Source organism: Vanacampus margaritifer, chromosome 7 (assembly GCF_051991255.1).
Source record: "Vanacampus margaritifer isolate UIUO_Vmar chromosome 7, RoL_Vmar_1.0, whole genome shotgun sequence".
Taxonomy (NCBI): Eukaryota; Metazoa; Chordata; class Actinopteri; order Syngnathiformes; family Syngnathidae; genus Vanacampus; species Vanacampus margaritifer.
In genome coordinates, this window is record NC_135438.1 from 4,565,739 (window position 1) to 4,592,411 (window position 26,673).

General features: G+C 38.9%; 1 protein-coding gene and 2 long non-coding RNA genes across 3 annotated transcripts in view; 1 reads left to right on the forward strand and 2 right to left on the reverse strand.

The window, feature by feature from the left end:
- Nucleotides 1-351: 351 nt before the first annotated feature.
- On the reverse strand, nt 352-3,441 carry pou4f2 (POU class 4 homeobox 2). The gene is made up of 2 exons (XM_077572169.1): nt 2,812-3,441; nt 352-2,622 (listed from the first exon to the last, which is right to left on the reverse strand). The coding sequence occupies exons 1-2, from the start codon at nt 3,052-3,054 to the stop codon at nt 1,642-1,644; spliced, it is 1,224 nt and encodes a 407-aa protein (XP_077428295.1). The 5' UTR covers nt 3,055-3,441; the 3' UTR covers nt 352-1,641.
- A 3,835-nt stretch (nt 3,442-7,276) lies between these two features.
- Nucleotides 7,277-16,310, reverse strand: LOC144055800 (uncharacterized). Its single transcript, XR_013294938.1, has 2 exons — nt 13,970-16,310; nt 7,277-10,365 (listed from the first exon to the last, which is right to left on the reverse strand). It is a non-coding gene; the product is annotated as an uncharacterized LOC144055800 (long non-coding RNA).
- Nucleotides 16,311-25,094: 8,784 nt separating this feature from the next.
- LOC144055293 (uncharacterized) overlaps nt 25,095-26,673 on the forward strand; it is a 115,734-nt gene continuing 114,155 nt past the window's right edge. Inside the window, exon 1 of the long non-coding RNA XR_013294826.1 lies at nt 25,095-25,260. This is a non-coding gene — a long non-coding RNA (uncharacterized LOC144055293). The remainder of the gene's footprint in view (nt 25,261-26,673) is intronic.

The window sequence follows — 26,673 nt, forward strand, 5'->3', positions numbered from 1 at the left end:
ATATTGTGATGATACCTAATATCGTGTCTGGTCTAACCCCCCCCCCCCTTCCCCTGCCGTTGCAAGTTGTATGTAACGTTTTTCAGAGGACATGTTGAGTGTCTCTCCACGTCTTTCAACTCCTTCCTAATCTTCATGTAGATCCCTTCAAAGGGTGGATTTAAACCCAGAAAGGTGCTTTTTTAGTGAGGGGGTGTGTGGGTTTTTGGGGTGCTCGTTGGCAGCCGAGCTGTTTTTCTGGCGGGCTGACATCTGGCAACCCCCCCCCCCCCCCTCTCCCCACCCCCCCCAACTGCTCCAGGGAGCCTTCCAGGCCTCCGTAGAGCCCCTGATTAAGCCTCTAATAGAATATTAGCATTTGCTCTTGCAGGTAAGCACAAGCCGCCTGGTCACGTGACACTCTTCTTTTTTTTTTCCTCAATCATAACCCAAGCTGCATTTTAATAACAAAAATGTCAGCGTGTGATAGGGAGCCCAATGATGTATTTATTTATTTGATATTAGGAGTTGTGCATGCACACACGGTTGTGTTGCTACCAAGCGTTTTCCCCTCCTACCTTATCAATAAATAAACAGATGAATTCATAAATAGAAAATAACATTAGCATGTCTGGATGTTTTTTTTTTCCCCTTTCCAAATGGCAAAGTTTGTTCTTTAATGAAACACACATTGCAATTGTTAAATCAAATTCAATGAATAAATTATAAGCGAGGAGGTTTTTTTTTTTTTTGTTGGTTTGAAATAAATCAACACATCATACAGAAATTAGCTTAGCTAAAACAGCAAATACAGAAAAACAAAAAAAACATACGAATAGAATCAATGTGCAATCGATGACATTATTTACATTTCTCCCGCTCCCAACAAGCGATCAATCGAAATTAATCAAAGGATGTGATTCGTACAAGCAAAAACGACGCTTATATTTATACAAATAAATAAATAGCAGGGAGGGGAAAATAATATCTATATATATTTTTAAATCGATTGTACCACCTTAAACGTTAGGGCAAATGTGTGAATTTCTTCAAAAACAAGAAGAAGAAGAAAGGGGGAGGGGGGGGGGGTTTCCCAATAAATATGTAATGAAGTAAACATGACCTCACTCCATAAATAGTTCATAAGGAGCAGGCCCACGCTGGATTGTAAACACTTTAAAAAAATGATTTGATAAAATCTGCTGCTGATCCCTGATGAGTTTCTCAATTTTCTCCCCCCCCCCCCCACACACACACACAAATAAATAAATAAATCAAACACGTGGAATTAATACGAATAAATTGCACGTTTAGACACGAAAAAAACCCGAAAATATGCATTTACAAAGAGGAATATTTGGCAGTCATTATTCTGATGATGATGATGATTATTATTACATCTCCGGTGGACCCTGCAATGACTCCCAAGTGCTCTCCGTTGCTCGTTTTTCCGCCCCAATGTCCGCTTCCGGTTGGTGAAATTCGAAGGTGAGTGGAATGAAGTCTTAAAAGTGAAGTCTTACTTTCACGTCCAACGCTCTTTTTTTTCTTCTTCTTTTTGCACAAAGACATGAAAAAGGAGTGAGTCTCTTTTTTTCTTTCTTTTTTTTTTTCTTTTTCTTTTCGGAACTTATGATACAAAGCGTCCGGTGTCCGCGCGGCTCAAACACAAGCCGAGTACTTCATCCGTTTCTGTTTCTGCCTCTGGTTGCAAAACCAGACGCGCACCACGTTCTTCTTGAGGTCCAGCTTCTCCGCGATGGCGGCGATCTTCTCGGACGAGGGTCGCGGCTGGATGGCGAAATAGGCCTCGAGCGAGCGCTTCTCCGGCGCGGCGATGGACGTGCGCTTGCGCTTCTTCTCGGCGCCGTTGAACAGCTCGGGCTTGTTGAGCTTCTCCCGGTGCGACTTCTCGGCCTCCTCCAGCCACGCCTGCAGGATGGGCTTGAGCGCGATCATGTTGTTGTGCGACAGCGTCAGCGACTCGAACCTGCAGATGGTGCTCTGGCTCAGCGAGCCCACGCCGGGGATCTTGAGCGAGGCCAGCGCGGAGCCCACGTCGGCCTGCGTCACGCCCAGCTTGATGCGCCGCTGCTTGAAGCGCTCGGCGAAGGCCTCCAGGTCGCGCGGGTCCGCGTCCACGTCGCTCATGCCCATGTGCGTCGGCAGCCCGTGCGCGTGCGCCATGCTCAGCGCCGCCTGGTGCATGTGGTTCATGCCCGCCATGTGCGCCGCGGGGTGGCCCGGCGTGGAGCCGTCCGGGCCCGCCATGGCCCCCAGCGCCAGGCCCGGGGTGATGTGCTCCAGGAGGTCGCCCTCCAGTGCCTGGTGGTGGTGGTGGTGATGGTGGTGGTGGTGGTGGCCGTGGCCGTGGCCGTGTCCGTGGCCGCCCCCGCCGCCTCCACCGCCGCCTCCCAGCGCCGACGGGTGCGAGATGGGCACCGAGGAGGCGGACGACGACGACGACGAGGTGCACGGCAGCGTGTTCATGGTGTGGTAGGTGGCGTCCGGCTTGAAGGGGCTGTGGTGCGGCGGCGGGTGGTGGTGGTGCAGGTGGCTCTTGCTCTGCGAGACGATGTCCACCGCGGCGAGCGCCTCAGCCCGGGCCAGCAGACTCTCGTCCAAGCCGCCGAATATATTGCTCTGCAATTGCAAATGGAACGCGCGCATGATGGAGGTCAGCAGGGAATTGGCACTCCGGTTTTCAACATTTCCACCCCCAAAAAAATCTCATAAAAATTCATTAAAACATCAAATAGGGAGGGGGTGGGGGGGGGGGGACGAAAAGTGGCGATCCTCTAACCGCGATATTAGCGATAATAACATACATACCGGCGGTGTGGGGAGGCAAGCGCGCCGCATCGCCTCCGAGCTGGTGCTGATGATGCTGCTGTGGCGGGAGGAGGCGCAGGAGGACGCCGAGGACGAGGAGACCGCGTTGGAGGTGGCGGACGAAGACGAGGACGACGTGGAGTTGTTGTTGCCGCCCGAGTGCAAAGATGAGTACTTGGCTTCCAGGCTGGCGTGCGCCATGGCGGAGAAGGGCTGCTTGCTGCTCAGAGACATCATCATCATGTTGGCGGCGGGTCCGAGCGAGCGGCCGGGCTCGCCTTTTTAACACAAAAAAAAAAAAAAAAAAAAAGACGGGGAGAAAGAGGATGACTCCGCCTCCGCCTCTTTCCTCTCCTTCTTGGGATTTCAATCAATGTAAAGAAAAAAAAAGTTAGCTCAGGTCTATTTTTTTCAAATCGAACCCAGCTCGCCTTTCCATGAAAAAAAAAAAATCAAAAATATCCCACAAAAATATTTAAAATAATCAAATTGAAAGAGTCCTTGTTGACAAAAGAATTTCTCAAAAAGAGAGTTGTTGTCGGCTTGCCAGGATGATTTTTTAATGCAAGAGGAAAGTTTCCCGGCTCCCAGGTTCGGTTCCGAGGCTCCGCCACGATGCCGAATGCTGCTGGGACCTCAAGTGGCGACGCTGTGAGGCGAAGGGCAGACTGACTCTTCGGTCCCCGCCCCCTTTCGCTCCCTCCCTCCCTCTCTCTCTCTCTCTCTCTCTCTCTCTCTCTCTCTCTCTCTCTCTCTCTCTCCATCACACACACACACACACACCTGCTCCAGCCCCCCTCCCTTTTCATGATTTATTATTCTTCATTAGGCGCCGCATCGTTGGCGCCGCGGGGGGGACTCTGCGCATGCAACGGCGATTTGACCGAACCTCAACTTTCTGCTCCAACCTTTTTCAACACTCGAGGTATATGAAGTTGTGATACAATAATTCTTGTTTTAATATCATTTGAATGTCAACATTTCGTTTGTGTGTGTGTGTTTAGCCAAAATACAGTAGCAAAAATGCACATGTAAATTTAAACGGAGTTCTCTCTATCTATAATACACGTCGTGTATAAGTGTGTATATATATATATATATATATATATATATATATATATGTGTGTGTGTGTGTATGTATATATATGTATGTATATATATATATAAATATATGTATGTGTATATATGTATATATATATATATATATATATATACATATATATATATATATATATATATATATATGTGTGTGTGTGTTTGTATTACATTAAGATAAATGGGTGTTATTAATAATTCAGTGGCTCAGCTGCTTTTACACGCTAGAGATGCAATAAGCAAGCCCCCCCCCCCCCAAAAAAAAAAAAAACGAGCACATTACAATTAGGAAATACATTTTAAGAGCAAAGTTGTGTAATTCGGTCGTGGTAGGACACATTTTAAAATAGGCAAAAAAAAAAAAAATGTCTTTGCGTCATATTAAATTGTTGTTTGTAAGAGATTGGTCACTTATTTGAGAATCTAAAATAAAATCATAAAATAGAGGTGTTTTAAAAAAAAAAAGTCTGATGAATTTAAAAAAAAATGCAGGTGACAGCAGGTCACGCCAAATGATGACATCATTAACAGGCTTCTCATTTGTTTAATTTATGCATACAAACAAGCAGCGTCCATCTCTAGGAATCGTCAACGATTTTTTTTTGATGCACCAAAACGGAAAGTGTGTGTTTGTGTGAGTGTATACCATGTTACCTCCCCAGTGCGACAGGGGGCGCTGCAGGCGACACCCCCCCCCCCAACCCCCACCCAAAGAAGGGGCGTGTGATTCCACTCCTGAGAGGCATCAAGTCTTTCCAATCTGTGTGCTCACGTGTACGTGCATAAAGGCCTGCTTCACTGACAAAACTTTCAAGAAAACAATTCATATTTCACCACACTAAATCGCCCATTATGAAATTGTTGCCCAAGAGTCAGCCCAGTTAAAAAAAAAAAAAATCTATACATATAAATCTGACTTTTGAAGTCCAATTTTTAGTTGTTTTTTTTTTTTACCTAAAATGAGGCGGAGGATGTCCAGCAGTTGCAGGAATTGTCTTGCCAGGAGCCACATTTTTTTTTTTACTAAATTCATTTTCAAATTCATTTATAATATCTCATAGCCACACTTTAAAAAAAAATTACATGTTGCATTTGCACTGAATTTAATAGGATTTTTCCACAAAAAGTTGCATGTGGGGAAAAAAAAACGTGACCCCCAAATCCATTTTGTGATAATAAATAGGTGTTATGAAACAATGTGGCTTGTACAGGAATTGTCTTTAATAATAAATAAAACTACAGAGTCGATTCCCAAGAGGATTTAGTAGGATTTTGCGCAAAAACCAACGGGGATTCATAGAAAACAGACTTGAAAACGCAATCTTCGAATAATGGCTGTTATTGTCTTGACTGCCAGATCATCGTGGGACAATTCCCAAGAGGATTTAGTTGGATTGTGTTGCAAAAAACAAAAAAAAAGGGATTCATAGAAAGAAAATCACAATACTGAACACTTAAAAAATTGACAATTCCATTTTTTTCAGTGAACAAATTAATTCATGATTTGAAAACACATTTGATAATAAATAGGTGTTGTAAAATAATATAGCTTGCAAATGAATGATCTTGAATAATACATAACACTTTGTAGTCCAATCCCAAAAGGATTTAGTAAGATTTTGCACACAAAAAAAGGGGGGATTCGTAGAAAACAGACTTGAAAACACATCATTTTGCAATGAATGGGTGTGATCATGAAAATCACTTGTCCAGGATTGGGCTGGAAGAGGGTTGCACAAAACAGAGTGATCCAAAAAAGAAAGAAAAAGGCCGACATGATCATTCAAAAGCACTTCAATAAGAAAATATATCCTAAAATCTTTACAAATGTGCAAAATTTTGCATTCTCACTGAATATAGTAGTGCTTTGTAGAAAATAAAAAAAAAATTATGTGATTTTTTTTTTTGTATGTGATTAAAAATAGGTCTTTAAATAATAAAGCATGCAAATGAATAATTAGACCATCTCTGTAAAAATCCTGAGATGGACGAAAAATAAGCAATTGCTTTCCCAAAAACTTGGGAAACTTTAACTCAACTTGACTTTGAACTACATGACTTGACAAGTCATCTTGTTCATTAATCACTTAGTAGTGAGAATCGGAAATATGGAAATGTCATTTATAGCAGTGGTTGAGATTAACGTAGAACTCCATCGCAAATTTAGTTCACTTTGAAAACTCCTGTGTTTTGATGAAAATGAATTTAGGTCATTTTGACCCAACTTTGGGTTGTTTTGTATCAACACAACCCATTTTTGGGGGGTTGTTTTGTATCCAAATTCGGTACAAGTTGAGTCAAATTGAACCAAGTAACGTGTTGTTACGATTTTTTCAAAATCAAAATTGGCTCCTTCTTTTTTTGACCCAGCAGTTTTAAGAGGCGATTAGTCGAAAACAGATGTTTTTGTGTTATTGAAAATAGCACTTTTTTTCCCCCAATAAAAGGATGTTATCATCATTAATAATGTGGTGCAAGTCAAGCAATATGGCAAAATCTGAGCAGGTCAAAAAATAACCCAATATGGGTAAAAAAAAAAAAAAGGACCCACCTAGCTTCTTGCGTTACCCAAAAAGTTGGGTCAAATTAATAACCCACATAAAAGTTGTGCTCCAAAAATATCTACTTTTTTTCTTCTTTTATTTTTTTGTCCAAAGCCATTCTTTGTGGTTGTTTTGTGGGTTACTCAATTTGACCAAAAAGTTGGGCTGGTCCATTTTTTTTTTAATAACCACATTGGATTATTTTTGACCCAACAATTTTTCGAATATAGTGGAATTCATTTTTCACAACAAAGGGGTTTGAAGAAAACATTTTTTTGTGACTTGAGAACACATCATTTTGTTCACATACTTATAAATAGATGTTACTAACATACTTTAGCATGTACAAGAATTGCCGTGCATAATACATGGCATACTGTACCCGTGCATTGTATTATTCCAAAAAATATTTTAGTACCAAAAAATTATTAGTGGAAAATATTGTTGGGTGGTCTGAAAATGTATCATCTTATGATTTAGCGACGATTATGAAAACAAACATTTAGCATAATGCCACCTTTTGATAACAAAACAGCAAAGGCCAACATACAGTAGTAAGATTTTGCACAAATAAATACAATTTAAATGCATCATTTTAATAAATTGTTTTGGCTTAAAAAAATAAATAAATAAAATAATCCGCATATTTATTTCAGATGGTAGTGAAGAAGGTATATTTAAATCACCAACTGAGGGATGTAGTTAATCCATAACTTTTTGCGTGTCCAATAAACCAACTGGTGAGATGAGAAATGAACAGAGTTTCCTGCGCAGGATAATTCTTAAAGGAGATCTCCTGTTGCACCATTGAATCAAACTCCGACAAGTTCTGATCAACAATGCACACCCTCCTCTCGAAGGGCCAGCCTTTTATTACAATTCAGTCTCCAAGCAGAATATCTCTCCCTTCATGAATGAGCAAATGTGTTATACAGTTGAAGGACATGTCAAACAATAGAACTCTTAGTGCAGTTGCAGCTGTCTTCGTCTCTAGCCAAAATATGTATATTTTCAAGGCACTTTTCATATTCTTCTTCATAACAAAATCTCACTTTATCATTTGACCCAAAAGCACCAATGACCGTGACTAATGGAAAAGCAAAACAAGTTCTGTTCAAGACCACAATGTACGTGTACAAAATAAAACAAGAAATTCTGGACCAATCAGTGTATAGCAAGGGCGAAAATATGTTTTCGTACAAAGTGATGAGAAGGAACTTTTCTAGACTAAATAATATGGTCCCAGCTTTAACCCAGAACATACGAGGTCAACATCATGTGCCCTGCTCAGGACACAAGACACTTTGACAAACTTAAAATGAAGAATTAAATGTTCATGATCAGTAACAATAATCGATATATGAAAATAGGTATTAAAATGTTATAATATCCTTCAGTCCCCCTTTTGGGCTTACGTAAACACTAAGCCCAATAACTAAATATTTAAACATTTTACACAAAGATTCCAGCGGGATCTACATCGGATGTTGCAGCAGGCCGGGCTGAGGAAGTAATAGCCTCCATCATCATGTAAGAAGACTTATTTCGTACGTCCTGTTTTTCAATTGCGGCAGAAATAATTTTCTCGCAAAGGGAACGAATACAGGGTATACAACAACATCCGCATATTGTTATTAGAGCCGTAAATACAGCAATTGATATCAAAATTGTGGCAAATACAGTCATCCAATTATCCCATAGCGAAGTGTCTATACCCGAGTGTTCATTCATCTTTCTATTAAGTGTCCGGAGTCCCTTAATTGCAATAGTTAAAGTACCATCCGGTGCGGTATTATTAGGAATGAAGGTACAACATTGATCTGCGAACATTGAGCAAACTCCCCCTTTTTCTGCCAATAGCATATCAAGTGCAATTCGGTTCTGAAAAGCCATCAAAGATGTGGCAGCCAATTGGCCATGTACAGCTTCAAATCCAGATTGAGTCCAATTTCCTAGTCTTTGTACATTGTAATGCACATAATTAATTCTGTCTACATTTTTGTTAATGGTACACCACCAACAAATTAGGGATTCAAATCCTGAAGTTATTTGATTAGTCAATTTGTATTCATTTGGCACACCTCTCGGCACTCCAATTGCATCAATGTAGGTGGGGACATTTTCCTGTTGCCAAGAAGATCGTTTAATTCTATGGAAAGGAGGAGAAGATTGTGGTTCCCAAGTGTCAATCATTTGTAAAAGGTTATCAACCGAGGTGGGAAAAAGTTGTACTGGCAGAAGAAGGGTGATGAGAGCACAATATCCTTTGCCATCCCAAGGCAACTTGTCAAATATCTGATTATGCCCACACCACCACCAAATGTCAGCCCTTGATTGCGGCTTGAATTTTTGACCCACATTTATTATTGTAGTGCAGTGTGAAATGTGATCTAGTTCTCCCAATTGTTCTCCGGTACCTGTCATTTTAATACATGAAAAATTACCATCTGCAATTTCCTTTGAAAATATTGGTTTAGTTGTCTGCAAATTCACTAGTGGATATATCTTATCCCATTGAGAGCATTTGGCATTTGGGGCAGTTTTATTCATAATTTCCATTATACATTGTTCCTCGATTTTAGCCGGGATTACTCTCAATAAAGGTCGTGGTCCCACACATACTACACACTCCTTACCAGAGGCGTGTGCTGCCTCGTGTGCTAGCAATAGCCAATTGTTGCTGCTTTTGGATACTCCTGTAGTAACCCTAAACCATTCAATTACACTATCAATCGGTACACTTACAGCTTTTATCCCATTCTCCATTGAGTATTTAGTCATTTTTGGTTGGTCTAGCTTACTCATAGTCTTATTTACACAGATTAGAATAGGAAAACGTGGGTCAACGCCATGGGACCATGCCCATAACAGTAATCCAAAACAGGAGGTGTTGTATAGAGTTACATTAGCTGGTCGTATATTCCCGTCGGGAATGGAAAAGGTTAATTCGAGTTGACCTCCCATTTTACGCAGTGTTGTCCTTTTAGAAAAGAAAACAGCCTCCTTGCTTTTTCCCGGTGGCCAATATTGTCCACTTTGGGTGGTTATAAAAGTACCCCAATCTAGTTGCGCAACATTTCCTGTCAAATACCACCAATATTTCACCCATATTCCTCCCCTTGTCTCTTCCCATCCTCTAAATCCCTTTAATGACGTAATGGGAATTTTGACAGAGGTGTTTGTGTTTGGGGCAACTGTCACCGTGACTGAGTCATCATACGTTTTGGATATAACCCAGGGAATGTGTGGAGAGTTCATGTCTCGCTTAGCCCGAATTTTTGTGGTTGCGTTTATAGATGTGGTTAGGGGATCCCAAAAACACAAAATTGGCATAACAGTCAGTATAAGAAAGAGTGTCGTAATGCAGACGCAATTGAAGACGCATTGTCTCTTCGAAGCAGCCATCTTGTGATTTTTTTTTTTTTTTTTTAAACAGTCGTCACTTTCTTTATTTTCTTGTGTGGATGGTGCACTCAGGTTCCTTGAGCAGCATCAGCAGAAGGTTGAACAGAGCCTTTTTGTGAAGAGGGTCCTTCTGCCTCTCTCCAACTGCCAGGGGTGCAAAAATCGGTCACCGGGATTTTATCTTCCCAAGTTGTGACTCATTCTTTGTGGAATGCCCTGGAAAAAGGGACACATTCCTCCTGTTTCCATTCGAAAGACGTCCTCAGCGAAACTCAATCTTCATGTAGTAATTCCTCAGCTCGTTAGCTGACACTGGAAGCAGTTGAATGGCCTCTCGGCTGGCACGTCTGGTCACTGGAACAGCTGGCTGGTCTCTCTGTTGATTCCCGGTGGTGGCTGGCTCCTGAAGGTGGGGGTTGAGTAGAAGGCAGACCTCCGGCTGGTCTAATAGGCAAGATGTGGAACCAGGTGCCCCGTGGACTGGACTAGATTGACCTTTTCATCACCTTATCTGGGTGCAAAATATTTTCATTTAGTCACTAATAAACATTTATTCGCATCCCTTCTTTTTGAAAGAGCATTTTGGTAGTGTTATATAGTTAGGAGTTAGTAAATGTTAGTAAAGTTCTGTAGGCCTCTCCTGTGGGAAAAAATTCTGTTTGTTGTGACATTTAATTAGGATCCAGCCTTTGGCTGACTTTAATGACCTGAGCACATTCTTAAATGCAAAAAATGAAAATCTTTAGCCAGTTCGAATCTGACGAGGCCAATTTTGTTTACAGAATGTAATAATTATTGGAATGTTTTATAATATTTATTGTTATAGATATAGCATGGATGTGCTTCCAGCCATTAAATAAATGCAACTTTCGTCAACAAATAAAATCAAAAAATAACATCTAACCCCAGGGCCCCAAGGGAAAAATAGAAATAGAAATGGAACATATTCACCTTATTTTCGCCGTCCCTGCCAAAACTTACTCCTTCTCCATGGTCAAGGAAATCCCCAATTGTCCTCCTGTAAAATTCATTCTCACAGACTATCTATAATTATCGCATTAAGACTAACTTTTAATTTTAAATTTATTTATTTAACATGGACTGTTTGTGTCCTTCGCGACGATATACCCAGACCAACCAATAATTCCCCCATCTGAAAAAAAAAAAAAAATCGCTTTAGAGACTCTTTCAGACTAATATATAAAGTTTTGCAGTAAATAAATTTTGCTTGCTTTTTGTTTAGAAAGAGGGGAAAATTTTACATTTAACCAGCAAATTCGACAATGCGTCCCAAGCAACTATTTAAATTTCAAAAGAGAATTCGGGAAAAAACTAGAAGACCAAACTTAAAAAAGTAAAATATAATAATTAAGATTGAAATAAATTGTATCTTATCTGTATTCATATTAGCTGTTTCAATTTCTGAAACCAGACGAAATTTACCTGTATTATCTTTTGTACTATAAAAATATTGTAGCTTATGCCAATGAATTTTACAAAGAATCTCAGTTTTCAGCCAATTCATCAATTATTATTAATACATAAAGTTGCCCTTAGTTTTAATGTTACCATTAAGCTTGCTAGTCCCCCTTTTTGATGTTTGTCCAAAAAGCTGACTGTTTCAAAATAGACAGAGATAAACAAATCAGATCAAATCAAAATAGACATCAAACGTTTTTAAAATGTAATAAATCTGTGTGTATATAGTGTTGTCAATCAGTTCATTATATTTACGAAATGTTTTACTGTAGATGTTATCACCTTATATCTGTCAAAAATAGAGTGCAGTGTAAACAGTCAGTATCACATCATATGGCCCGGTATCACTAATTCAAGGAAAGCATTGTTTGTGGGGTTGAGTCACCATCGTAGTGGACAGTTCTGGACGCAGGAATGCTTTAAGGACGCTTGTGCAGAGCATATGGAGCAGTTTTTCATAGGACAGTTCGTGCGGAGCATTGTGTGCATTGGGCAGTGGAGCAGTTTTCTTTTATCACATTTGTATATGATGGCACAGTCATTGTTGCAACAGGTGGCGCCAGGAACCTCCCCTCTCCATCAGGTATTGGCAGGATGTTTTGTGATGATGGCTGCATCACGCCCCTCTGATGGTGGTGGCAGTTGCAGTTTCTTTGTGGGTGGGGGTTTTTAAAGAGGTCTGTGTCCCGCCAGTTGACTTTGTTCCGAAATAATGACCCTTGACCAATAATCCTCACTCGACTGAAAACATTCAAATCTGCCCCAACAGTATTTAGGTTATAACATGTCAGTAAATATTAAAACCAAAAACTTCCTTTATTAAAAAAATTAAATAAAAATAAAAATAATAAAAAATAATAATTAAAACAATGAAAGTTTACAATTTTAAATAATTGCTAATTATATGTCAATATTTGTTATGGTTTACAATATTTAATTTAATATGTTTTGCATACCTTCATAAATAATACTTAGGATAAAATAGGACAGATATACTCTAACAATTTACAAATATAGTTAATTAATAAGTGTGTAGTTTTCAATTAATGTTTTCTCAATGGAGGCCGCAGCCCGTAAAGTCAGCCTTTGGTCAAACGTCAAAGCAGGAATGATTTTTAATTACATAGCACCTCAAATTATGTCAAAAATGTGTTTCTTCCAGATAGCTTCCCCAGTCTGTTTGTAATGAGACTTCAAATGTCGAATTCAAAGGTTAAATATATTCAGGAGAGATTAAAATTACTTTCTATTTATAAACGTCGGAGAAAAAAATAAATAAAAAACTCCTTTTAAATTATAATTAACACATTACTTCATCCCCAGGACCGGAACATGGCACTTTGGTGCGACCCCAATTGTCCTTAATGGGTGTGTCTCCTGATTCTGAAAAGATATTTAAAATTTATTAAACAATGTTCTCGCGCACAAACAAAATCATAAGGGAAAAAACAATCATCTATATAAGAATTATTCCACATTAATTGCCATCCAAGTTATTTGTTTTTAGTTATTATTATTATTATTAAAATAAGAGTAGAGACTAAACTATTTAATCTAAAACAATCACACAATTAACATTACCTTTTATAAAAACATTTTATTTGACCTCATTACAAAGATTGATGGCTGTTGGCATTTTTTAACCCGAGAAAGGGAATGAGTCATAGCAACTACAATCAGTCAAAGCCACCCATGCTCTACAAGCATAAGACATGCATCTAAATTTTATAATATCTTAAAACTATACCTCTCTATGTTATTTGTGTATTAATATTCGTTCGTTTTATAGCAAACATAATTTTTAAATATGACGTATTTGCACTCTTGAAGCCAGTTTAAGTATTCAACATTAGTGCTTAAGAAATTTATGTAAGGGGCTTATAAAATCAGTTACGGCAACAATTTATATAATGTCGTTCAATTATTTAACGCAGACAATTGCGGGTTTTAGCGTTAGAAGTTTTATTAGTAATTTTACCGTCTAATTAATTTATCCCGTTTAGCGCTTATTAAACGGCTTAATTTGTTTTATTACATAAATTTGTATTATACAGTTATTTTATTTGCAAAGCAACATTTCAGTATTCATCATTTTTTCAATACACTTTTCTTAAAGATACGTCCGGGACTCTCCTCTATATAAAATTACATACACTCATAACATTATTAACGGGCGGTCGCCGTGTACGCACATTCAAAGTTAAATTGCCGTCATTAAAACCATCGAACAAATGCCATATCTTATTAGAATAAACTAACCTTTTTCACAATATAATCAAGTCCCGTCGTTCAATATTAATTACATTTTAAGTCATTATTTAAACGGTATGATTAATCCGGAAGCTTTAATTCCGACTAGCGGAAGTCATATCAGGTCAAATCATTTAGTCTTATATCATTATTTAGTTATATAAATGGTTATAACTTCACAAAAATACCTAAAGCTAGTATTCTAGCATTATTCATTATTTTGTCAACAAGCTTTCGATCATTTCTGGCTTTTCTTCCACTCGAAGAAATTACAGATGTGTGTTGCACCAGCTCATCTAGTTCGTGACGTTTTTTCACACATGCAAGTTCAACGTTCTTCATCAAAGAGATTAGACACACTGCAGATTGTAATGACGGAAAATAACCTTTTCTACAGCCGTCTTGCATCCAGTCGCAAAGTTCTTTTTTGTTTCTCGTTTAGCCTTTGTAGGTAAAATCCCTATAGCCACAGCGCATGCGTTCCCAATTTGTTTATCCAGCGTCATCCCATCTAAACTCAACGGAATCCCATTCGGGTCAAACCACTGTGTTTTGAGTTCAAATAGAGTGTCCATGTTTCGTCTTAATTATTAACTCAGGTATTTTATAGCTTATTGATTTGTATTATATTATATTATATTGTAAATTATCATAGTTCAGTTGTATTAATATTTAAATGAAGTGACGTCTCACTTATAACAGAATTAATCAACTGTTCTCGTCGCGGTCCCTTTAAGATTTTACCGTAACGTTAGAGTTTCTTCACCGATCAGACGGCATACACACAACGGACAGACAAGACATGTCGTTTTGTACGACATATCAACACATAAATATCCGGATGTCAACTGCGCTACCCCAGCTTCAACAGTTTCTTTGTCTTTGAATTTTAATCACGAATATTCAATAGACCTATTGGCTTGATCTAAAGCGTCGTATCAAATATGCTTTAGTCAGCCCGACTTCCACGAGTTGAGTCAATACATCTTATCTCTTATATCTTGTCTAAAAATGTCAATATCCAATTATTCATAGACCTATCGATTAATCTTAAAACGGCGTACTAAATCCGTTTTATGTCAATCTGACTTCCTATAAGTTGAGTCCTTTGTCCCTAGAAAATGAAGCAGTCGATCCTCCCGCAGCTTTAATCGGCAACACTTATTCAAGGATCTTTGTATCTAATTACCCAAGAATCTATTACTCATAAAAACAAAGTGTTTGTCTCTCCCGCGCATCAGGCAGGGATCAAGACAAAGATGCTTTTTGAGCCGACTTCTCTCAACTTAAATATGTATGGACGTAAAACCAATGCCCACACATCTAACGCTGGTAAAAGAATAATGCTTCTCCAGCTGACTTACTCTCATATACACAGACTTCAAATCAATTATCTACGTATCTATCGTCTGTAAAAACAAAATTGTAAAGACAAAAATGTTTCCCAGACTGACTTACTCTCAACTTCATCTTATATCTCTTATCTCATATACATAGACTTCAAATCAATTATCTACGTATCTATCGTCTGTAAAAACAAATTTGTAAAGACAAAATGTTTCCCAGACTGACTTACTCTCAACTTCATATATCTCTTATCTCATATACATAGACTTCAAATCAATTATCTACGTATCTATCGTCTGTAAAAACAAATTTGTAAAGACAAAATGTTTCCCAGACTGACTTACTAGCGATCGCTATTCAATTCAATGTGCACCACAAATATGTATACTTAAAATACCGTAGGAAATTCCACAATTATTGACTCCATACAACCAAACAACTTAAACTTCTACCTCTGCTCACACAAATCTCACCCTTGATTTGGCTATCTTACAAGAACGCATGGCGGCCGGAGCGCTCCTAGACAGAAAGAATTCCTCAAACGTGGATAAGATCTCCACTTACCTCAATTAATATGGCGCCAGGAATTCAAACCGTCCGCGAACGCAACAACCGTCAAACGCCTTGCCGTCGGAGGGTCACCAACTGAAGAAGGTATATTTAAATCACCAACTGAGGGATGTAGTTAATCCATAACTTTTTGCGTGTCCAATAAACCAACTGGTGAGATGAGAAATGAACAGAGTTTCCTGCGCAGGATAATTCTTAAAGGAGATCTCCTGTTGCACCATTGAATCAAACTCCGACAAGTTCTGATCAACAATGCACACCCTCCTCTCGAAGGGCCAGCCTTTTATTACAATTCAGTCTCCAAGCAGAATATCTCTCCCTTCATGAATGAGCAAATGTGTTATACAGTTGAAGGACATGTCAAACAATAGAACTCTTAGTGCAGTTGCAGCTGTCTTCGTCTCTAGCCAAAATATGTATATTTTCAAGGCACTTTTCATATTCTTCTTCATAACAAAATCTCACTTTATCATTTGACCCAAAAGCACCAATGACCGTGACTAATGGAAAAGCAAAACAAGTTCTGTTCAAGACCACAATGTACGTGTACAAAATAAAACAAGAAATTCTGGACCAATCAGTGTATAGCAAGGGCGAAAATATGTTTTCGTACAAAGTGATGAGAAGGAACTTTTCTAGACTAAATAATATGGTCCCAGCTTTAACCCAGAACATACGAGGTCAACATCATGTGCCCTGCTCAGGACACAAGACACTTTGACAAACTTAAAATGAAGAATTAAATGTTCATGATCAGTAACAATAATCGATATATGAAAATAGGTATTAAAATGTTATAATATCCTTCAGTAGCAAGGTTTCCCTATTGTAAAAAAGCCTGCATTGTTAATGTATTCAAATAAAAAAATTTGCAATTATAATGTAAAATAGTTCATTTTTACTTAATTTGATGGAAGCGGTAAAGAGAAGATAATATCTGATTGTGAAAACTAGATTCAAATAACGGCCAGAAAGCCTCCAGGAAAGGCAAGTTGTGCAGTTGTTCCTTCACATCTGCGCAAATCATCTTCCAGGCTCCGTCACACGTGTACAGTAATTGAGAGTACAATGTTTTTTTTTTTGCTGCGAGGTGTGCAGACTTACTCTGCTTTAAAAAAAAAAACACATGAAAACATTTTTTTTTTTTTTTTTTTTTTTTTAAAGTCAAACCTCGGTGGAGTTCAGCTGGGAGAAAGAAGAAGAAAAGTACACAGCGCTCACATCAAGGCTCTCTGGCAGCGGAAAAGTGCAGCGTATGAAAAGAAAAGTAAAACAGAGCCAGCGCAAGCAGCAAAGCTACAACTCAGGTGACTTGTTTGCTTTTTTTTTTTTTGCTTCTTCTACACTCCCTCACTGCTGTATTCTTTACACAAAGAGCTTCGCCTACTGCTACTCTACCCCCCCCCCTTCCCCCCCCCACCATCATCGTCCCCCAGGAGCTCTCCATGTTAACAATCCCAATTACACACCAGACCACCAGAGACAGCTGTTTTTATTACCGAATCTCCGCTCGGAAGCGGGAGGGAGCGAGAGAAGGGAAGTGGATGAAGTCTCCCGACTGCTTCCCAGCTCCCTCCTCCCGACTCCGAGTCTTAAAAGCGGGAGCGGGAGGTCAGGAAACGGAGGCTTTTTATTTATATTTGATCGTCTGCTCTTTAATGTGTTGTTTAAATGCATTGGATGAAAACAAGGGGATGGTTCGACGTCGTAGGGCCTCTCTCTCTCTCTCTCTCTCTCTCTCGTGGTTGGCCGTGGAAGATAATGATGTAGCAAATCGCTGCTGGCTCCCTCTAGTGGTATGAGAAAGAATCACAGCCTAAGTGTAGTTCAGTTATCTTTCACTTTTTAGTGCACACATTTATGTTTAATTCTAGGTTGTTTATATTGTCTATATTGCCGCTAAACTAAGACTAAACACATCAAAAGCAGTAGAATCCGCAACAACGGGCTGGCAAACAGTCCAAAAGACGATAGGCCGTTGCACAGAAAAAAAAAAATGAAACATGGGGTCCCACAGGGCTCCATACTAGGACCACTTCTCTTTACTCTGTATAAATAACTGTTAATTTTTTTTGAAAGTACTCGACAAAGTTTTGTTTGTGGATGATACTAACCTCTTTTTGGTCCACAAGAGCTCATTTGAACTTATCCGAAATATATCCGAAGCAAAAATAATTTTGAAATTGAATCACGGTTTAAATGTTAACAAACTCTCCTTGAATGTGCAAACAGTTATATGGCTTGCATTTTAATATGCTATTTATCATTTTTTTCTTTTTTTTTTTGTTATATTGGTTTATTGGTTGGCAACCGGATGCCATGGCTAATGAAAGGTTGAAAAACTCCACAAAACACCAAGCAGGTACCAACCTTTTGGGATTGTGTTGCTTGCTTGCTAGTGTTTCTGTAGCCTGAGATTTCCCCGAGTCCGACGCGCTGCCTGCGTGCCTACAGGCTGCTGGGGCAGCAGATGATAAGGTCAAGTCTCATAATAGTGTCACATAGCTGTAGGTAGTATGGATCAATATGGAGGGGAAGAAGGCATATAATACCTGATGGACACTCAAATAAAAACCTCTCTGGCAAAAAAAAAAAAAAAAAAGATGAAATGAAATCTTTTCTTTCACTCTGCTTTTGACGGCCGCCATATTGCCTTTGTGAGATAGAAATCACTGTACAATATAATGGCACATATGTCTGCTTGATGACATGAACACTATTTAAATAACCAATGAACACGTTTTACTGTCTTTTTTAAACATGTTCATTGTCTCTAACATATACTTAAATTGTTGTAATCTTTCTTAAAATTTAGCCCCTGAAGCCATTTTCACTTATGAAATTTGGTCACGCACGTTTGACTTTTATTTTTTTATTTATTTTTTTAAGTGGTCCTTCAAAAAACAAACTGCACATTTTTTTCAGTAGCTACTAAATTTTGACCATATGCATTAAAAGAAATAGATGACACTATATTATGAAACATTTTAGTTTTCATCTTGGAGTGTGGCAGTGAAGTTTGATGACTTGCCATAAAATGCAAAACTTAAAGAACTCTCCCGTACACTCTCCCTTAGCAACATAAAATTTAGAAGTAGAAACACGAAAAAGTGTGTGTGTGTGTGTGTGTGTGTGTGTGTGTGTGTGTGTGTGATTTTGGAGAGGGGTAATATTCAGAGAAAAAACTCACAAATTTACGTAACATTACAAAGTGGCAAATTTGTGAGAGAAAAAAATCATAAATTTACAAGACATAAACTCACAAATTTATGAGAAATGAACCTACAAATTTGCAACATTTAAAAGTGGAACGTTTGTGTGAAAAAAATATCATAAATTTACAAGACAAACTCACAGATTTGAGAGAAAAAAACTCACAATTTTACGAGAAAAAAACAAAAAAAATTACGAGCAATTAACTTGCAAATTTGTAACATTACAAAGTGGCAAATTTTTGAGAATTTTTTTTTTGCGAGACATAAACTCGTAGGTTGTGAGAAATGAACTTGCAAATTTGTAACATTATAAAGTGGCAAATTTGTGAGAAAAAAAATCATAAATTTACAAAATGTAAACTCACAGGTTTAGCGAGCATAAACTCACAAATTTATGAGAAAAAAACTCACAAATTTACGAGAAATGAACTTGCAAATTTGTAACAATATAAAGTGGCAAATTTGTGAGAAAAAAACCATAAATTTACGATACGTAAACTCACAGGTTTAGCGAGCATAAACTCACAAATTTATGAGAAAAAAACTCACAAATTCACGAGAAATTAACTTGCAAATTTGTAACAATATTAAGTGGCAAATTTGTGAAAAAAATTTTTTTACGAGACATTAACGCACAGATTTGCGAGAAAAAAAAAATTACGAGAAAAAAACTCACAAATTTACGAGAAATGAACTTGCAAATATGTAACATTATAAAGTGGCAAATTTGTAAGAATAAACATCATACATTTTACGAGACATAAACTCGCAGGTTTGCGAGAAAAATACTCAGAAACTTGCGAGAAATACACATAGCGTACTCGGTTTAAACGTTCTTGAAACTGCCATTTTTGGAACATTTTGGACATTTTCAATCCAGATTTACTCCATCGACATCAAATTTAAGTAGATAGTTTACGCTAAATAGGGAGGAATTACCATTTTTGTCATTGTATAACACTCCAAACTCACATGGCTCAGTTGGACAAGGTCAGAACGTTTCCATGCACTGTAGAGCGCGTCATGCCGTGTACTGCATTTAACGGAAACGAAGCCTAACTTGAGTGAACCTGACCTCCTACGACAACACTCGCTCCGGCGAGTAAAAGGCGCCTTGCGAAGGAAGTAACACCTTCCCGTCAAGTGCCATGCAAAGTGATTAATGCCGCGTAGAAGTCGGGCTGAGACCGGGACGAACATCCCTCATTAGTTTGACTGTCCCGCACGGTAATACATTGCTTGTCAGCGGCGTGATGCTAATTGACCTCCTTTCCCCCTTTCTTCTGCACAAATGAAAAGATTTCCTCCGCCCTGTGATGGCGCGTGTCACGATGTGATCCGACAAATTAAAAAGCTCTCGCCTGTCACGCTGTCATCGCCGCCTCATCAGCTATAATGATCATTTTCCCTCCACTGCGAGCGATTGTGTGTCGCACAGCCGAGCGGCGCCGCCGTTCATCGTCACTCTCGCCTGCGTTTGTTTATTGTCTATCAAAGATGATGACGCCTTGTTAGCCCAACACGATCGAAAGCGATGCTAGTTTTCTGTCTGTTTACGTTCATCCAAAGCTGTGTATGTCTCTGAGGTCGTACAGTTTTGCATTTGACCGGCATGGAAAATACAACTCAAATATTTCCTTCCCAGAGGAGTGGAAGCTAATTTTTTTTTTCATCCCATTTTAATTACTGTAGGTGCAATTCGTAAATTTTCCAAATACTCAAACCTATATTCACTTGTCCCAATATTTTTGGCCATAAGGTGTACAGTACCCCGGCTATTTGCGGGGAATAAGAACCGGGCCATGAATAGCAAAAATCTGCATAATTGTCGGCCACTGAAATGTATTGGGGAAACCAACCCAGAATTATTATTTTTTTAAACAAAACAAAAAACGCTGATAAACGTTCAATAAGCATTTCCCATGAAAAACTGCATTAAAAATATATTTTAAAAATGTAAAAAAAAAAATAAATAAAAATTAAACAAATAAATTGAAAAGAAAAATTCCAATATATGAATCCTGTGAAAATTTTTCAAGTGGAGTTCCTCAGGGAACTTTACGAGAGCCATTCATTTTCTATGAAAGGTTCTGAACCATTTTAGTTTATAATAGAAAGAATATTAAGTAAAAATGTGCAATGGTCCACATGTCCCAACACCTTTGTCCATGTAAATGGTTTTGAATTAAGTTGATTGGAAAGTCCAACCAAAGTAACAACAAACATTCAGAACTAATTTCTAGTGGAGTCCCTCAGGGAAACGTACTAGATCCTTTCATTTTCTTTCAAGGTTGTCTTGTCAAAATCAAACTTATAGCTACATCGAAGGGACCAGCTCCGCATTTTCTTCCATCTTCATTTCCTGTACTCCTCGTGGCCATTAGCCTTAGCACGAACGCTATCTGCCAACTGTGTGAGTGTAACGTTATCTTAATGTATGCGGCATACAGCCGGCGGTGTTGACGCGCGGTGATCAAAGTGAGCCGTTCAAGAGGTTGGACAGGGCCACGAAGACGCAGGTCTGTAACGCTAATGATGTTCAAACGCTCCACTGGTTCACTAGGAATGAATGGCCCCCGCCCCCCACGACCCCCTTGTGTCCTCCCCTCCAGGAGGTAATGGTGCGTGGTTGGTTGGGTGACAGGTGTCAAGTGGGCGCTCCTTAAACCATTCATCTAGCTAAGTAGAAAGCAAAAGAGAACTTTGATTTTACTCTGTGTACTATTGATGCCATGTTTATTGTATGCAAGTAGTTTAGAATTAGCTCAGTGTTTAATCATCAATGATGTCATCACATATTGGTCACATTTAAAAAAAAAAATATATAAAAACAACACTGTGATAATTAGAGCCTAGGAAAAAAACATCATGTAACTGTGTTGGTGCTATGCCGCCTTAGCGTCTGTCGTCATCGTGGCAATTCCGAAATATCTGCCTTCATGATATCGTTAGCATTAGCATCAGTGCTAATGTTGCTGCTCAGAGTTGCGTGAGTAGTCATGAATGAAGGCCAGGTAATGTCTTGATGTTATAGCACTTGATCGTGGTAGCTTCTGCTCATGTGTTAGCATTAGCATGATGCTAACATTCAGAGTTGTATGCAGCGTTTGGACAACCTTCATAAAATGATGACACACTTTTACTAAAATACACGCTTGACTTACTTTTCTGTTTTATGACAAACTGTTTGATTTAATTGTATTCTGTATATATTTTTTAGTTTGGTTATATTATATATTCAAGGTATACTTTTGTTCTTACAATTGTTTCTGTGTAGTGTATATATTGACTTGGATCATCGTTTGGTTGACAGTTTTGTATTTAACCATCTACATTTTTTCTTTATTTGAAAATATTTTTTTAAAAACTAATAATACAATTATTGCATTGCATGGTACAGCAACAATATTATATATAATATAAAACAGACAATGATCAACCATCCCAAAAGGTTCATACACTTCATAAATTAAAATCAACTAATGATGAAAAAACACAATTTTCATATATTTTGAATTAAATAAACTACTTTGATTGTGCAGTATAGTTTTTTAAAAAGTATTAAATTTTGTATATATATATATATATATATATAGAGAGAGAGAGAGAGAGAGAGAGAGAAAACTATACTGCTGTTCCATGCCTGACTCAAGAGGTTAGTAAGTAAAGGAGCGAACATATAGAGACAAGCAGGTTAGCACCCTCCCTATTATATGTGTGTGTGTGTGTGTGTGTGTGTGTGTGTGTGTGTGTGTGTGTGTGTGTGCGCGCGCGCGTGTGTGTGACCACACCCTTAACCATGCCCGCCTGTCTAAGCAGAATCCCGCTGGGACCTGCCATGCTCTCTCTCACTCTCTCTCCCTCTCACATGCACACACGCCCCAGTCATTAATTCCTGCTTTGCATCTCCACACCATGTAATATTTATGGGTCACCGCAGCTTTGTATTCACAAATGGAAACGCCGGGAGAGAGAGAAAAAAAGGGGAGGAAAAAGACACGGATACCTCAATCAATCCCATAAATAAGGTTCACGCTGTCACGTCGCGGCTGCTTTACGCCCTCCCGCCAAAGCTGCTACTGCTGCTGCTTAGGCAGCGTTCTTGTCTTTGACCTCTAAACAACTGTTTTGTATGAAGGAATGTCAGGCGAGCCTTTGAGGTGGAAGTCGCGCTTTAAAACTGAGCGACAGTGCGGGAGAGCTCAAGGCTAAAGTGAGAGGAACGAGAATGGAAGCGGCACAATTTGAGGCTGGGAAAAAGTGCTTCAGTCAGGAAAAAATGTGACAGTGTAGTGAGTGACCTAATATATATGTATAGATAGAAACAACAAAAAAATAAAACCACACATGCTAGCTAGCATTTTGCAATACGGTGGAGTAGTCTTAAACACCTCGCAGATAAGACGTTCTCGGTTCGAATCCGGGCTCGAGTTTGCACGTTTTCCTCCTGCTTGCCTTGGTTTTCTCCAGTGCACCAATCCCTCTATGTTTACATGAAACAAACCCGTTTCTTCCAAACTCATCACATGTACTTTATAAAATGAACCTACACCTGTCACTTTCTGTAAGCGTAAAAATCAGGATTACAGAGGATTACAATTCAATAATATTCAGCAAAAACTAAGATGAGCTTGAAATCAGAATGCTTCCTATTTTCACTCTTCTTCTTTCACATCCGAACCGTCTCAGATTACAACAAGTGTGCCGCCATCTAGTGACTGACAGTGGAATTGCACCCAAAATCAACAAGAGCCATAATAAAATGGAGTTACAAACTGTACAAAAAAATTCCACAAAAGTACACGGAACTAATGATGGTGGGGTTTACTGTATATGCCAGTGTTGTTACCTTAGCAACGCCTATCAGAGCACAAACGTTGTAGCAGGCTCACATGCACAAAATATAATACTCACAGGCATTTGATCTTCATCCTCTGGGAGGAACGACTAATATTACTGACTTATTGAGGAGACGAGAGAACAGCTGCTTTTTCAGTATAGTTATCGGTATGTCTCTTAAACTGGTCTGAATGGTTGTCCATCTCTATACAGATCGACTTGCAACCAGTCCAGCGTGTAGTGCGCTGATCAATTCTAAAAATATTCTCAATTTTCGTCACTGCCGCACATACTGGACGGTAACTGCTCGTTTGTGTCAGCTTATCCTCCAAATCCCAATCGAAGGTACGGCAAATAAACAGTGGTGTCACAACAGAGCCCTGAGGAACTCCCGGGCGAGCTCCTCCCCCTCGGACTCCCGTAGAGATTTGAGACTTTCCGAGCTCTAATCCACTCCCCGAATGTGCTGAGCATCCAGCCTCTGCCAGGACCCGGCGTGTCACCAGAGTGCTCCCCCGGGAGCGCCGTCAGCCAATGACAACAAAGTAGCCAGATGTCTGATGCTGGCAACGTCCCAGCAGCGAGCGAACCTGCCGCGGGCCGCACATCAAAGCTACCTGAGAGTTTACTCCCGGGCGCAAAAAAAAAAACTGCCTTGCTTACTCTACACTTCCCATTAATAACAATCTGGGAGAATTTGTATTTCTAATTAACTCCTTTCTTTCGGCGGCTGCTGTAGGACGTCGACAACAGGAAGTCGGATGCAGTGGCGGCGGCTTTGAAGGAGCAGCATCAGCTTTAAACACCTCCTGACTTTGCCCCCTCGTAAACAAACAAACATGGGAGGCGTCAGCAGATATTCGTTTAATCAGGACTTTTTCCACATCTCCAAAGCTTTTTGTGCCTTGACCTGATTTTAAAGTTGAAACAAAAAAGGCTAAAATAACATATATTTGTAAAAAAAGAAAAGAAAAAAAAAAAGAAAGAATTAAAGACAGTTTGATTGTTGTTTGAAACGAAAAAAGTTACAAAAAAAATAATAATGAAGTTATACAAAAAACAGTTTGAAATAAAATTAAAAAAAAAAAAATCTGGAGGAGTGTCAAGACATGCATGGATTTTTTTTCTTTAATTTTACAAATTGTTTTTATTTGAACATTTTAACACAATTCTTAAATTACAATACTACTAAATTACTATTGTACTACTACTACTACAATAAAGCATATATATATATATATATATATATAATATAATTATATTATATATAATAAATTAATATATAATTATATTATATATAATTAATTAATATATAATTATATTATATATAATTCTAAGACTGGAAGCTTTGTTGAGAGGTCTTGCCAATCTGTAACTTCTTCCTATCTATCATGTAAACTTCATTTCAAGTTTGGCTTTGATTGACAGCTAAAGCGAGCCAATGGCAATCGGGGATAGGGGGGGGTCAGATGCGCGTTCTTTAACGCACAAATCTACTTCCGGGTTAGCCAGCGCGCGCGCGCCCGCCGGCCGATTGACCGCTTACGTCATATTATGGAGCAAACTGTGTCTGCCTCTGCCTTTTTGTGGATTTAAAAAAAGTGACGCAAAGCGACGTGTTGTAAAGGGAGCCACCAAACGTCAAACATCGATCTAGGCTGACTTCGCTGGAATTCCTCTGAGTCCTCACGCTACAACGTTCACAAGTGAGTGGGAAACTTTTATTTTAATCAGTCAAGCCCCACACATAAGGACAAAATTGTCTTCCAACACACACGCGCTTAAACAGACCCACAAACGAACGCAGGCACACAAACCCGACAACAACAACTTCTATCGCAGGATAAAATTATTTATCACACTGCAGTACAGTATGAGTTCAAGTCTTTTTTATTTTATTGTTTTCACTAAACCCAGATAATATCGTCCTTGTATCATCAGTCTTGCAGTAGGGGCAAGTGAAATAAAATAGGGTTAGAAATAAAAAAAATTAAAAAAAATAATTAATTAATATTATAAGTAGGTAGGTATACAAGTAAATAAAAGTAATATTAATACATTAATATCATCTCGAGGCTGGATTTTGTTTTACCTGTCTTTACGTCATGCCTGATTTTTTTTTTATTCCATGTACAAAGCTTTGTATGGAGCGATGTTTGTTTTTAAAGTGCTTTACAAATGAAGTTGAAATTGAGTTGAGTATTCTGCATTTGTAGTCCTCTTCATGTCATAAAGAAAACATACAGCTGTCTAGCTCACCTTTCACTGTATAACCCTCATTTGTTTTGACCGCCATTTTTGTGTGGGTTCGTCTGGTTTTCACCCCCCCCCCCTCCTTCTTTATACCTCCCCATTAACTCCACCTTATGTTCTGTTTCACACACAAATATTGAGTGTTAAGGCGCCCACTTTGAACAGTTAGTTACGCTCCTAATTTTTCATCTCATCCCACATTCCAGTGCACTTAGAAGTCACGGCACAATGGACGGATGATATGCATCTGTGCTGTATTGTATTAATTATTAAATAGGGAAAGTGTTGCTTCACGTTCCCCCCACCCCGACCCCAACCCCACTCCACTCTCAAATTATGTATATTACCTTTCCTGGTGCACAGTTCACTCTAATGCTCATTTGCATTGCTCTTTTTGAGCGCGCCGTTTCTTTAAGTTCATAGTTAGCGCTGCCCTTCATCGCATCCCCCGGGGTGACCTTTTCCTCCCTTTTTATGTGTGAGTCTACTCGGCCGATAAAAAGATCAATTTCAACGTATGTTTTCGTCAAGTATCCGCCGTACGTATTGTCCGTACGCGATGCATCCCGACATGTTTGAGAGTCTCTAAAAGACGGGATTTTCTCTCCCTCGGTGAGATTTCCCCGACTCCAGCCGGCACCGAGACTGTTATTAATATGTGCTGAATAATTGAACAGGGTAAAATTACCATGCTCTTTTTGAAAAGAAAAAAAAAGACGATTTTTTTTTCTTTTTTTGCCCGCACAATTAAATAGCATTATAGTGATTTTTACTCGAGTGAGAATTATGACTGCTTTCTGTCTTTGTGATGAACCCTCAAAGACTTTCTCCTGTTCTCTGCTTGGCGGCGGTTGTACGCTTATACA